The sequence below is a fragment of the Mizuhopecten yessoensis genome, unplaced genomic scaffold, assembly GCF_002113885.1.
Source record: "Mizuhopecten yessoensis strain PY_sf001 unplaced genomic scaffold, ASM211388v2 scaffold8393, whole genome shotgun sequence".
Lineage (NCBI taxonomy): Eukaryota > Metazoa > Mollusca > Bivalvia > Pectinida > Pectinidae > Mizuhopecten > Mizuhopecten yessoensis.
The window spans coordinates 769,035-781,770 of record NW_018407525.1 but is presented as its reverse complement, the minus strand read 5'-3'; the positions used below and the strand labels follow the sequence as shown (position 1 = coordinate 781,770).

At 34.1% G+C, this 12,736-nt stretch overlaps 1 protein-coding gene across 1 annotated transcript; it reads right to left on the bottom strand.

Moving 5' to 3' along the window:
* Positions 1 to 6: 6 nt before the first annotated feature.
* On the bottom strand, positions 7 to 12,479 carry LOC110455878 (receptor-type tyrosine-protein phosphatase alpha-like). Its single transcript, XM_021506291.1, has 17 exons — positions 12,340 to 12,479; positions 10,884 to 11,059; positions 10,150 to 10,237; positions 8,820 to 8,896; positions 8,224 to 8,260; positions 7,423 to 7,520; positions 7,052 to 7,180; positions 6,411 to 6,556; positions 5,296 to 5,431; positions 4,717 to 4,866; positions 4,528 to 4,627; positions 4,249 to 4,322; positions 4,030 to 4,155; positions 3,489 to 3,605; positions 2,033 to 2,190; positions 1,056 to 1,191; positions 7 to 464 (listed from the first exon to the last, which is right to left on the bottom strand). Exons 1-17 carry the CDS (start codon positions 12,341 to 12,343, stop codon positions 396 to 398), a joined length of 1,821 nt encoding a protein of 606 aa, XP_021361966.1. The 5' UTR covers positions 12,344 to 12,479; the 3' UTR covers positions 7 to 395.
* Between the last annotated feature and the right edge of the window lie 257 nt (positions 12,480 to 12,736).

The following is a 12,736-nucleotide window of genomic DNA, read 5'->3' as shown; positions in this document are numbered from 1 at the left end:
TATACTTTTACTCCTTACGTAGAGTTATTTAAGATATAAGTGTACATATGTAATCATTCCTATAATATAGTCTAATTGGTAACAACTAGTACGTCTCTGTGATGCAATGCATTGCGCTTTGGTGTCGTAGGTTATCGTCTCACAAAACACATGCGTTACGAGGAAGATTTTCCAAATACCGGAAAACATTTGAATCTGTTCTTTCCGTCTTCAAACATTCCTGGTCTTTCAATCGGCAATCACATCCTGTTATTATACGGAAGTTCACTTCCACTAAAACGATCGAATGAAGTTTCATGAAGGTAACTATGGAAACTTGGAAACCACATTCATCTCAATCCAGATAGTTAACTGTCAGCCTTCAAAAGACGCAAGGATTCCCATTTCACACGCCTTTAGTTGATGTAGATGTTGGTTGAGTCCAGATACTGCCCGATGAAGTTGTAACAGTACTGGTACTGCTCCTAAAATATATGCAAGACATTCTCATCAGCACTGACTCGCATTTGTATAATAATTTACAAACTAACTTTGTCTGTTGTTTTGAAAAAAAGTAAGTCGCACCCTATGTATTGTTGAAAAACTCTTTTTTATTTATTTTATAACAAGACGAAAGACACTCATATAGAAAACGATGCTATTGACAGTAAGTAATTGATAAAACGAAAAGATTTGATCATGGAAAATCATGAAAAAATCATGGAATTTGTATGATATTAGTCATAATTAATTATAGATTTAATTAAAGATGTTGTTAACGTAGAAGACATTTAGAGCATGAAACAGTCTAAGTTATTCGTAGCTTATTCACAAACTATACATGCAATTATAAGCATGTTTACCAATTATGATTATATCGATTCAACTAAACAGACTTCGGGACCAAAAAGGGTCTAATGTTGTGCTACACTGATCCTCGACCCTCATGAACATTAAAAAATCTGTCTGCATGTGTTACTACGGTTGAAAATATTTATTCTATAAAATGTCCTTGCACCTATGCTATTTCGTTTGATTAGATGCTAATCCATCAACCTAATCATCAGAATACTTACAATGTGTCTGAGAGCTGGTGGCCGTCGGACTTGTATTTGTCTAGACGTTTGAAATATGTCCACTTCATTATCCATCTTCATTTGATCTCGGGCATTTGATATACAACAGAATAGTCCACTATGTGTGCATCCGTCCCTAAGTAAGTAAAACGGCCATGTGTATACAATTTCGACTACTATAAACGACTAAACTAAAAGAGCTCCTTAGCCTCTTCTTAGAGAGCAATTCAAAATCATGTTATATTTAAGTTATTCAATGGTTGACTCTAAAGTCCGCGAAGTTGGTCATAGCCTTGTAGTTGGAATATATTCTGGCAGAGATTACATGAAGCACTCGTTTAATGATAACTTATCTGTTGTAGCTGATACATGTAGTGATCAAATTGTAAGATATTCATAGACACAGTTCCCATTTCATTGTATTTTACATATGTTTCGGAACAATTAGGATATACAAATTTCATTCATCATTGCCACTGATGAGATGAGGCCTAAATTTACGAAATGATCATATGATGCAGAAAAATATCTACTTCTTAGACATTCTGCATGTACAAACATATTTTTTAATATGTGCTTGATTTCTTTGTATTTCTTATGATAATTTAAAAGAAATTAAGTGATATTTCTTGATATTCGTAGCAAAAACATATCCGTTTCCGAACGAAGGGAGTGTTAACGTGTACTAGGCATTTAAAGTTACTTTATACACACAGATACAACCAGTGCAGAAATAGACAGTTGGAGGAATATAGCCGGTAAAGGGAGCTAAACACTATAAAAAATATCACAGCAGAAATACAATCGCCTCTACACAGCTGGGTATCATGTTGTATTTATAACTGACGTTTCAAGTTCATCGGTTGATATACTGTAGAATGACATACAAGTGGAAAGACTTTCAATTCACAAAAAAAACACTGCTTTTATAAATATTGATCGCCTCATTATTTTTATTTATCAGAGGGTAAACTTACTGACACATGACGACCACGGGTTTTGCATTGTCTGACTGTCGACGACTGTCCAGTTGCTCCAGCAGAAGGAGAAGGGACGAGTTGGAGGGGGGCAGCAAAGAATCCGATGACCACTCCTTCATAGTGAAGATCCGTATTGTCATGTCAGTTTTGGATCTCTGTAACTCGAAGAAATATAACAGTAGTGATTGAACACCATAGCTTATATATTAATGTACCCCTTCTTCAAAAAACTAAACATTATGTTTTATATAAAAAGTATAGCTATAATTTATTGAAGTACAATACAAAAAGACAGTGTTGCTAACAATGCCGTGATCGGTGTCATTTTCACGTTTTTTATCATATCTTGAAAAATACTGCAAGGTGAACATCACAATACATGTTCGCTACGCTCATCTTGTTATCTAAACATGTTTTCTCTTGACTTGAAATGTTAGATTGCATTATAAAATATGCCCATATATACAGTAATGGGATCGCACAACGTTACACGATGTGCGGTGTGCGCACGATGTGTGCACGATGTGTGCACGATGTATGAACGATGTGTGCACGAAGTGCGAACGATACAAAAATGAACGATCATTGTTTGCACACATTTGTGCGAACGATGGACGAACGTTGTGCGATAACAATCATGGTTGGTGTAAATTGAGGAATGCCTCAACAATATATAGGGTTTCGTGCATGTGTTTAAACACATACACTTTATTATTTAGTATGTTTCTATATTCTAGCTGCATATATAAGTTTATATTTCTGTCTATCCTTTCTTAAATTTAGAAATGGTGTTTTCGGTGATTTTTAAACAACTTAAATCGACACATGTAAAAGTACAACACAGTCTCGACAATACAGGTAAACAGAGCCACTTTGTACCTGTACCTGGACCGTAGTTATCCCCGCCAGGGGCACTTACGTAACTCGCCAAGGTGTAAAAACCAAGTGAAGGGGAGCTATATAGAGCAAAACGAATGCAAATAACAAAACGTCCAATTATGTTTTCATAGCGGTCAAACGGTATCACATAGCAGCTCTATGTGTCAGGCACAGGCCAGTTAAAACACCGGTCACTCATCAAATTGTTATTTACCTGTTCTGTTCCCTAGGAGCTAAACCCATACTTGACAGTCTAACGGTCTCTATAACCACAGTGTAACACGCATTGTAAAATTGTACATAATCTTAATTATTGTGATGAGAAATTACAATAATAAATACAGTGTACATTATTGCAAACGAACCTTCCGTATTTTTTTCATTCTGTTATATTGATCAACAAATTGTACCGAATCGCACAGTTGTGCGGAGAGAAGCGCACAGCGGGGCGAACGATTGTTAAATTGCACGGTTGTGCGCACCATGTGTGGACGATGTGCGGACGGTGTGTGAACGATGTATGCATGGTGTGCGAACGGCATTTTTGGTGCTTTGGGCGGTCACACAAATGTACCTTGCTTTTTATGTTATAGTCAGCAATATCAACGACGGGAATGACCGCTAATGCATTTTGCTTCCTAACATATATCCCATGGGCTTCATTTGCCTCGCTCTCTTCTCGAAGCCAGTGCTGTAGAAAGACAAAATTAATTAAAATAAATTACAAATAAATATTTACTACATGAACATGGAAACACATCCTGAAAGGTTTCACATTTTGTTTTGTTTTCACTGCATCTGGGACATAACTATTAATGCGATATATATATGCATTTTCAAAAGACAATATGAAACACTGAAAATCCCTATGTATATCTACAATGAGAAATAATCGGTATCGTTGTATCATCAAGATTAAACGTTATATGAGTTTTTTGGAGTATAAGAGATTCGTTATACAGGTCTTTGGTTGGGTAGTAGGATTCATGTTTTGTGTTCAGATCTTAAGTACCTTTCGGTGCAGGGTATATACTGTAAGATCCTGATTGGAAACATGTGGCCACCTATTCTGCCAAAGACATGCATAACTAAAACTGTTGAAATTTTCTTCTCACCTCTGTAGGGGTACCTAGGACAACGATGTTCTCACAGTTGTAGTCAATCACCATCGTCCACAAGTCATCAACTGTGCCCTCTAACGGAAACTGTGTCATAAGGTACCCTGATTTCGACCTGTGTGACTAAAAAGATATTGAACGAATAATTATTAAGCGCATTACCATAACAAAATGCGGAAAATGTCGGAAAATATAAATCTGCAATCAATGGCTTACCTGTAGCATAACAGCATTGATGTAGTCATTCCTGTCGCCCACCTGTGACCGCAGGTAAGCTCGATACATGTCAACTAAACAATAAAAAGTGAATGCAATGTGTAATGTTGTATTATAATAAAAGATATAAAATTAATTTATTACAAATAAAACAGTTTTCATACCTGTTTCTATTCAAATGCTTTGCTGACATTCATACAATTTTATTTTAAAGTGCACATATTTTTTGAAAACGCTCACATAACGTGTAGTACTATTGTAATATTAAACTATACATACCTGCTTTAATAGACACTGTTCTGTTTTTGCTCTTGTTTTCTTTCATCATTCCTGCTCTGTAGCAACTCGAATCATATTTGGGAATGAGAGTCTGAAGATTCTTGAAAAAAGATAGAAAAAAATTATTGCAATCTCATTGATCCTTTATATAAAGACTGTTTTATTTTCCGAATCTTGAAAAGCACTCACTTCAAATTCTTTTCGTAGCTTTGTTTGGTTTGTTGGTTTTCCGGGCGGAAGCATTTTTCTCAAAGTTACAGGAAAGTCTGTATCGGAAATCAGAGTATCCTGTAGATCGTGTTTCTGGACAAGCAATTCGTGAAGAGCGATATACTGTTCCTGGAAAGTCAATAAACAGGTATGTCATATTAGTAAAGGAATGGTAACAAATTGTATATCGTTTACTTTTATTTCTCTACTACACATTGGATAAACCGGCTAGGAAATGGTAAACAATTGTTGTTACCCACCAATGTGTAGCACTCTTGACATGATTTCGTTGGTCAATATGTTATTCATGACGTCAATCGGCGACAAGCATAATGGTTTTTTTTTAAACATGTGTTTCGGTTAATTGCACAATTTGAAAAAAAACTAACTCAGGTTTTATAAGTAACATAACCAACCGTTTGGGAACGTACATTGTATATGTAAGAAATAACTATGTAAATCAATGCTTATTTTGGATTTTGTTTTTACTAAAGGAGTTGCTGCTATAGTTTCTTTTTATTTTACTAGAAAACTACCTGTCAACCGTTATTCTCTTACATGAGTTTGAACCATATTCATTCGGTTCTCTCGCATTTTTCTTATATAACTCGAAATATCCACTTGTCCAGATTTCTTTTCCTCCTTTGAAAGAGCATCTAGACCTATGAAGGTTCCCGTCCTCCCGAGTCCAGCACTGAGATAAAGAAACGAAATACTGGTAGTCAGTGATATTTTGTTACAAAATGTGATAAATATCTTCGCTTTTGGTTAAACACACTAATTGTCAGTCAGAATTTGGAGATCAATCAGATACGAAACTAAATATGTTATGTGAAATCAATTTACTGATAGGCTATGGTATTGCCGAACAACGGTAGCTTTCTAAACCTAAATAATGTGGCAATCCATTTTGACCCCATACTGTCCCACATGAAACGTAAACATTTTAGCAAAAAGGTTTACTACTTATTGATGTATTAAGAATCGGAAATCTAAAAGACCAGCGGCGGTCAATCTTGTCCGACTGATCTTGCCATTTGAATCTTTCTTGCTTTTTTGTGTTCAATATTTTTTCGAGTTTGTTAACAAGGTACAAACCATATGTGTTTGTGTTTGAAAAAAGTGGACTCATCTGACCACCACATAAGAAATAATATCGGTGAAAATAAAACACAATAGTAACGATATTTGACAAGACACAACTTTATACAATTTTGACTAAAGTATTAAAAGCAAATGGAAATTGACAAAACTGATAGCACAATTTCAGCAGGAAGCGTGAGGAAAATTGTAAAACTTATTATACAAGGAATTTCAAATTTTACTGAAAAAGTCTTAATTGACTTAGGAGAACATATTTATCCATAAAATTTGGGATGAGACACCATTTAATTATCTAATACGATATATTATTAAACCGACCTGATTTGTTCTAAAATACCCCAAACCCTCCCCACTCACCCACCCCCACACCCCCTCAAACATACAACTATGGAAAGAAAATATGGACTTAATCTTCTATTATTGTTTGTCTTGCTGTTAAGCTTTCACAAAGCAACACATTTACGAGTGAGAACGAAAGCTGTCTTTTGTTTAAAAATAAATAATATATCACTGCGTATACCGCTTATGGAAGTCGTAAAGGTGACCTTCGCCTGTTGTAATAGCAATACCTGCAGTGTACAACCATCTGCCCAGTAAGCTGTGTCCTATATGAGGTCACACGGCGGTGGAATAGGACGAGTTCAAGGGTGTCTGGAGTTCCGTGGTCCGGCCATGTCGTAAAGTGGAACTGGTGAACCTGACGCTCTTCTTTTGTCTACAAAAAAAAAAAAAAAAAAAAAATTTTTACCGTACATATCAAAAATTTACTACTTTTCTCATTGTAACATGTTTTAAATGTATTTGGGGGGTTTTCTAAGACAAAACACCGAAATCTGCACATTAATGACAATTCTGCATACATACAAAGAAGACTTGTTTGGTTTTACATTTAAATCATTGTATACGTAGTATAAAAGATGTAATGCAATGTAATTTTCGTAAAGGAGTTCAACGTATCACATTTAACAATTGAAACTATTATCCCTAAAATTCTAATGATTTTTTTTTCTCTCTCCACAAACGTTATGTAGGTTAATTTGTTCTAATGCTTTCAAATATGCACAAACCAGTAAAATAAAAACAGTACAACTGAAGCAGTGACACGTGTAAATGACGTTTAGATTAGCAATTTTCATCGGTATATTTCTGTCCTTTACTCACCTACATTTAATTAAACTATTGATTACTAAAATGGTTATATTTTCTTTACCTTCCTGTTTGTCACTGAAATCTCTCGTAGTACATAAAACGCATACGTCCTCTCTCGATCGAGACTGATGTTGAAATGCTTCGTTGATAAAGGTTTACCTTCGTCAGGCCAGTATTGGTGACATTTTACCTAAAATGACGTGAAATCCAAAATACGCAAGCATAATATAAATTAAGCAAAACAATCTATACAAATGTACCAATATAAAAGCAAATATTTATTAGCTTTCATATTGATCTCATAGATTATGGTTTGAAAACAACAATAAGTAAACCAGCTTATTTTTTCAATCTGTGACCCATTAAACATGCAGTATTTCAATGACTAAGTATTTGTAACTGATAACACAGACTAATTAATATTTTATTTACATTGCCGCCCTCGGAAAGATTTGTAACCATGACGATTTTCCCAGTGTTTAGTTGCCAAACCATCCTCCAAAAATCGTCCACCGTTTTTTGTTTTGGTCCTAGAATATAAAATGTCAAGATTGACACTACGAAAATACTATGTTGCCTATTGTTACACACGTTCTTTTTACAATTACGTGGATACGAGTAGGTGTGATAGTCAATATTTATAGTGACGGGATTGTTTTAAAAATGACGTATTTGATAGTACAAATATCATTACTAAAGGACTCACACAAATAAATCAGCCAATCAGCAAGTGTTTCATACGTTTGTAGTCCCTATCTAAAATTATTTCCGGCTAATTACTTGGCCACTGAGCAAGTTTAATAAGGAACTGATGACAGATTTTCAGATAAATGAAATGTTCAGGTATTTCACTTTTAAGAAATATATTTTTTTGATATGTTTTCATGTCTGTGTGCGGATTTGCACAGGGCAAAAATGTCTGGGGGGATTTCTGTTTTGGGTCACCGGTTTTGCTTGTAAACTTCCGGTTGTCAACTTCTGGACGCTGTGACACTCCAATATGCCACTAAACCTATCAAAAAAGTCAATTTTTTAGCCTTTGCAAGGTATGTATTGATGGATCTAGACAGTTGTCACTGGTGTTGAACTTTAAATATTAAAGTTATTAGCTAAAATGTTTGGTAATAACACATATTAAATGATTTAGTTGTGTGAGTCCTAAAGGGCAAAATTAAATACATAATGTAGTCTACATTTTTGCTGGTTCATGAGAAGAACCTTCGTTAACATTACCTTGACATGCGACATAAGCTTGGCGGGCGTCGGTACTCTATCATTTGAAATAAAAAGAAAATAAACATATTTGTGATTGACTGTGTATCATTTAGAATGTTCAAAGTAATATCGAAACACATTTAAGATGCATGACTTATTTCCAAATACCTATGAGATCAGTAATAAAAGATATACCAAAAGTATATTTAAATACCTTCAATAAATCCTACGCATAAATTCAAATTCATTATCAACAGTCAATATCAAGTCAATATCGGTACAGTATTCATTGTATTTCTATGACAATCCTACATTGTACATGTATCACATCACAGCCGCCGTTCAGCAACATCGCTATGTACTGCATGTCCGTTGAACAGGTTAATCATGTTTTTGTAGTGGTCATGAAAGAATCCATCAATTACATGTTAGCATTTGGTACGAAAGACATAAATTTTATTTGGAGAAACAAAAACTGTGGCAATGTATACCTGGACAAAAAAGTGGTGTTTCTTTCTTAGACAAAAATAAACACAGGCTTACTTCCTAAATGTCTTATACATAAGGCCCTACATGATACTTTATACGATTTCGAAAATACGTTATTGACTTACGTCAATGTAATTGGCGTTAATGTAGGTCGAGTCAGGATCATTCCCAATCTTATCCAGTATGACACGGGAATGGTCATCTGAAATAAAGGACCGTTGCTTTTTAACCAATGTAATTAGCTGTGAGATGTTTCACTTAAAGGATATGATATCCGACTGGTAGCTACCAGGCTTATCCAGCGTACCAACAACTATGCTGTAGTTTACAAATCGTTTAGAAATGCTTGTTGCACTGCCGTGAAGAACGTGCTGTATTTAAGCTTTGTAATCAAGATCGACGTCACCTCCTGACAATTCAACTTTATGTGTTCAAAAGGTTTATTATACCGTTTCCTTATTTAATTAAGAGGAACAGCTTAGATAAGAAATTGCATTTGCCGAAAAGGCGACTGTTGAACGCAATACTGCTTTTTCATTTAGTATAAATCCTCTGTAAATGTTTCACAAAATGTTAAGGAAGATTTTGATGTTGTTAAGATTGATAATTAGTGATAAAAACATAATCAATACTTTACTCAAAACTGACATACCATGGTATTGTTGAGTTACCACAGTTACAATGTACTGAGGACAACTATGACAGTGGGATGCTCGTGCACCCCTTGCTGTGCCCCTGGTTTACATACATGTACTGAGTGCGCGAGTCAGATGTTTTAGAAGAGGACACACGACATTTTTGATATATCACCACCATCCTTATAACCATAGCATCATAAGTAGAAAGGAATAGCACCATATCTAAAACAATTTATTATCGTTATCTCTATTCTTATAGCTGAAATGAAGTTAGGCAAATACACTCATCACCAACCTTTATTTGGGCTACTGATGGAATCCATATCCGTTCTATTCAAAAGCAAACATTAATTTCGGGGATATGTAGGAGTTTTTAAAAAATCATTGTGAAAAACCTAAGTGACCGCTCATCATGACCGATCGGTTAATCTCCTGGTAATGTTAATATGTATATAATGTGAATACGATTTGACGAGGCAGAGTGTTGTGTTGTTTGAAAAAGGACAGAAGAAACAAGATGACATGTTTCCCCCATTATTTCACACACATAACACTCTATATAAATATATTTGTTGTGTAACAGAACAGATGGTTTTGTAACTAAGATTTTTTAAAGGAAAATAATAAATCAATAGAAAAGAAATATTTAGATCACAAATTATAATGGGCACCATGTTAAAGGTGAACTTTTATATTCCCTTTACATACTTAAAAGAAGAATAAAGCTTACTTCCAACAAGCTGTGTCTCGTTTTCTTGTAATGTCTGTTTTTAAAGAAAACTGCTGTTTCTTTACTATTTCCAATATAACTACTTACAAGGAAATGTTGTTTTGAATCTGTTCTTTGGTTTATTGGATGCTTTGGCACCTACTAGGTGAGGATGCACTGCTCCCCAGGGCAACTCCTGTATATAATATACATTACAATGTATCACTTTTTACATTAGTTATCTATAAAATCTCAAGGTTTAAATCATATATATACAATGCACGATACAAAACCCAACTGATAAACATAAGTCGTGCATGATCTATGATTATGTAAATTATATATATGATTTATTCTCTAAAGAATTGAAAATCAAAGTTAAAGTAAAACTCAAATATTTACTTCCTGATCCTTATATCGATTAAACACTGGGAGAAACAGGGATGTCACTATTAACATTTATACATTGTAAGTAGTACAGTTGTGGGATCGCACAACGTTACACTGAGTATAGACTGAGTATATTACCAGACGATTACATTACCTTTCTTTTACAAAATTAAAAGCGTTCTGACGAGTAATCTAACTCCATCGTTTCTGTGTGACGCAAGTTTATATGTTTATCAAATATCATTATCATTTTAAATATCATTAAAGAAACATTTTGGTATGTATAAAAAAAAAATGCAAATATGAGTTCAAACGTTAAATTTAATTAAACAATTATTTTTTTTATTTTCTACTTGCATTCTGCTTGTTTTAATGTTTTATCTACCATATAAAATAAATGTAAATTAGTTAAAACATATTTAATTTTCTTTAACATTAGAGTTGCACCATACCTTGAATTCCTTCTTAAATTCTTCTTCTTCATTTTCCAACTTTTGTGGTATCATTGCTCGGATGTCATCAATAGAGACACCACCCGAGGTGTACATATTGCTATATACTACCTCTTCGTCCTTCTTACCGACATCACAGACGTTGATGTATTCGATCGTTTTATCATTCGTAACAGCTATAAGAGTTGGAACAAGAATGAAACAAACTGATGACGAAGAAAAGAAAGTCTTTCCGTCACATCAGTATCTTAAAAAAAATATCGTTCAATTATATATAATGCTGAACACAATGACATGAGATAACAAATGAATACTGTTGTACACAGCTGTTAGTGTTATTTACTATTATTTTTTTTTATAATATTAGCACAATGTCATGAACTTTATGTATTGCCTGTTATGTGCAGTTGCCCTAGTGATGGTATGATATCATGTGTCTTTACCTCGAGTAAATTAATTTTCAAGTGGTAAGAAGACACACAGTTTGCCGAGTGTTTGTTCGTTTGTTCATGTACACAATTTGAAAAGTAACTAATTAGAGCTACATAAATATAAAAGCGAGCCACCAGGCCTTATGTCTGTTGCCAAAAGAGGTTTTTACCATTATCCACATCCTTATATATGTGTGTTCGCCAAGAAAATAAATATGGAAAGAACAGGAATTGGCAAAAATGGGAATAATGAACAAAACAATTTAAAAAGCAATTACAAATTATCAAATACCTGTCATATTGATAAGTTAAAGCTGAGAGTGCAAGTTAAAAAGGTTTCAACTGAGATTAAAACAGAAACAAATCTGGTTTTGAGATCTTCTCCATCTATTTCGACTATCGTTTCTAGGGAAGTGCCGACATTTTAGTTTGTCCTTGCTTAGTAACTAGTGTGGGTCTCTCAGGGTATAAAAAGCGCATTACCTGTCAAACCGGTTATCACATGCCAAGATTAGAAATGTTTGTTCTTTTTTACCATTAAGTATCATTATTATTATATTGAAAGTAAAAACACATACATGAAATTTGAGAAGGTTTTCTATGAATAAGCTGGTTAAATTATGCATGTTGTCAAGTATGCATGTTTTCAAGTACATGTACATATATGAAACTTGATAGGATTTATTATGAATAAGTTGGTAATATAATGCATGAAGGCCTACTTAAAACCATCCTTATTATGTAAATGAACGAATTACATAACGTACCATAGACTCTATCTAAGAAATTGTGATTGTCTTTTGCTTATTTTTGATCACTAGACTTATTGCACTCGTGACATGAAACAAACCTTGATATTTCAATTTGATCTACACATTAGGGGCAACACCTCTGTTTAACTTAAAGGTTGAAATATTTTTTCAAAACAATTATTTACTGTTTTGGTATGCCATATTTGCAAGTGCATGCATGTCAATTTTTCTGTCTGTGGACACTTATTCCATTTCTTAATATATAAAACCTACGCATTGCAGTCTTCGATGTCTTATGGCTTTTGCGCCCTGATGTGGCAAGAGGCAGGGATGACGTATTCTTTGGGTCATCATCGTACTCTGCATGTTGTTTTGTTTGCAAGGTTCTTCTGAAAAGTGGAATATTTGTCAAAAATGTTTCAGCAACACTGTTAGTTGTTGTCCTGACCAACGCACCATGTATTGAACCAGTATACTACAAATACAGTTTACAACAATTTATTCCACAGGTATAAATATTATTACACATTTATTTCGTAAACATATCGAAATAGGCTATGTAGCAAATATCAAACCTCACAAGATATTTGTTTTTGTGAAAAAAACACATGTCTCCTCTATTAAAAAATGCACTTATTTGACATTTGACTTTGATGTAAAAGTCACAGCG

What these genes read in the sequence shown, in the direction of transcription:
- LOC110455878 (XM_021506291.1), bottom strand. An exon ending in AGCTACGAAAAGAATTTGAA is followed by an intron (nt 4,628 to 4,716) that starts GTGAGTGCTTTT and finishes TCTTTTTTCAAG; the next exon opens with AATCTTCAGACTCTCATTCC. An exon ending in CACCAGCTCTCAGACACATT is followed by an intron (nt 465 to 1,055) that starts GTAAGTATTCTG and finishes CATATATTTTAG; the next exon opens with GAGCAGTACCAGTACTGTTA.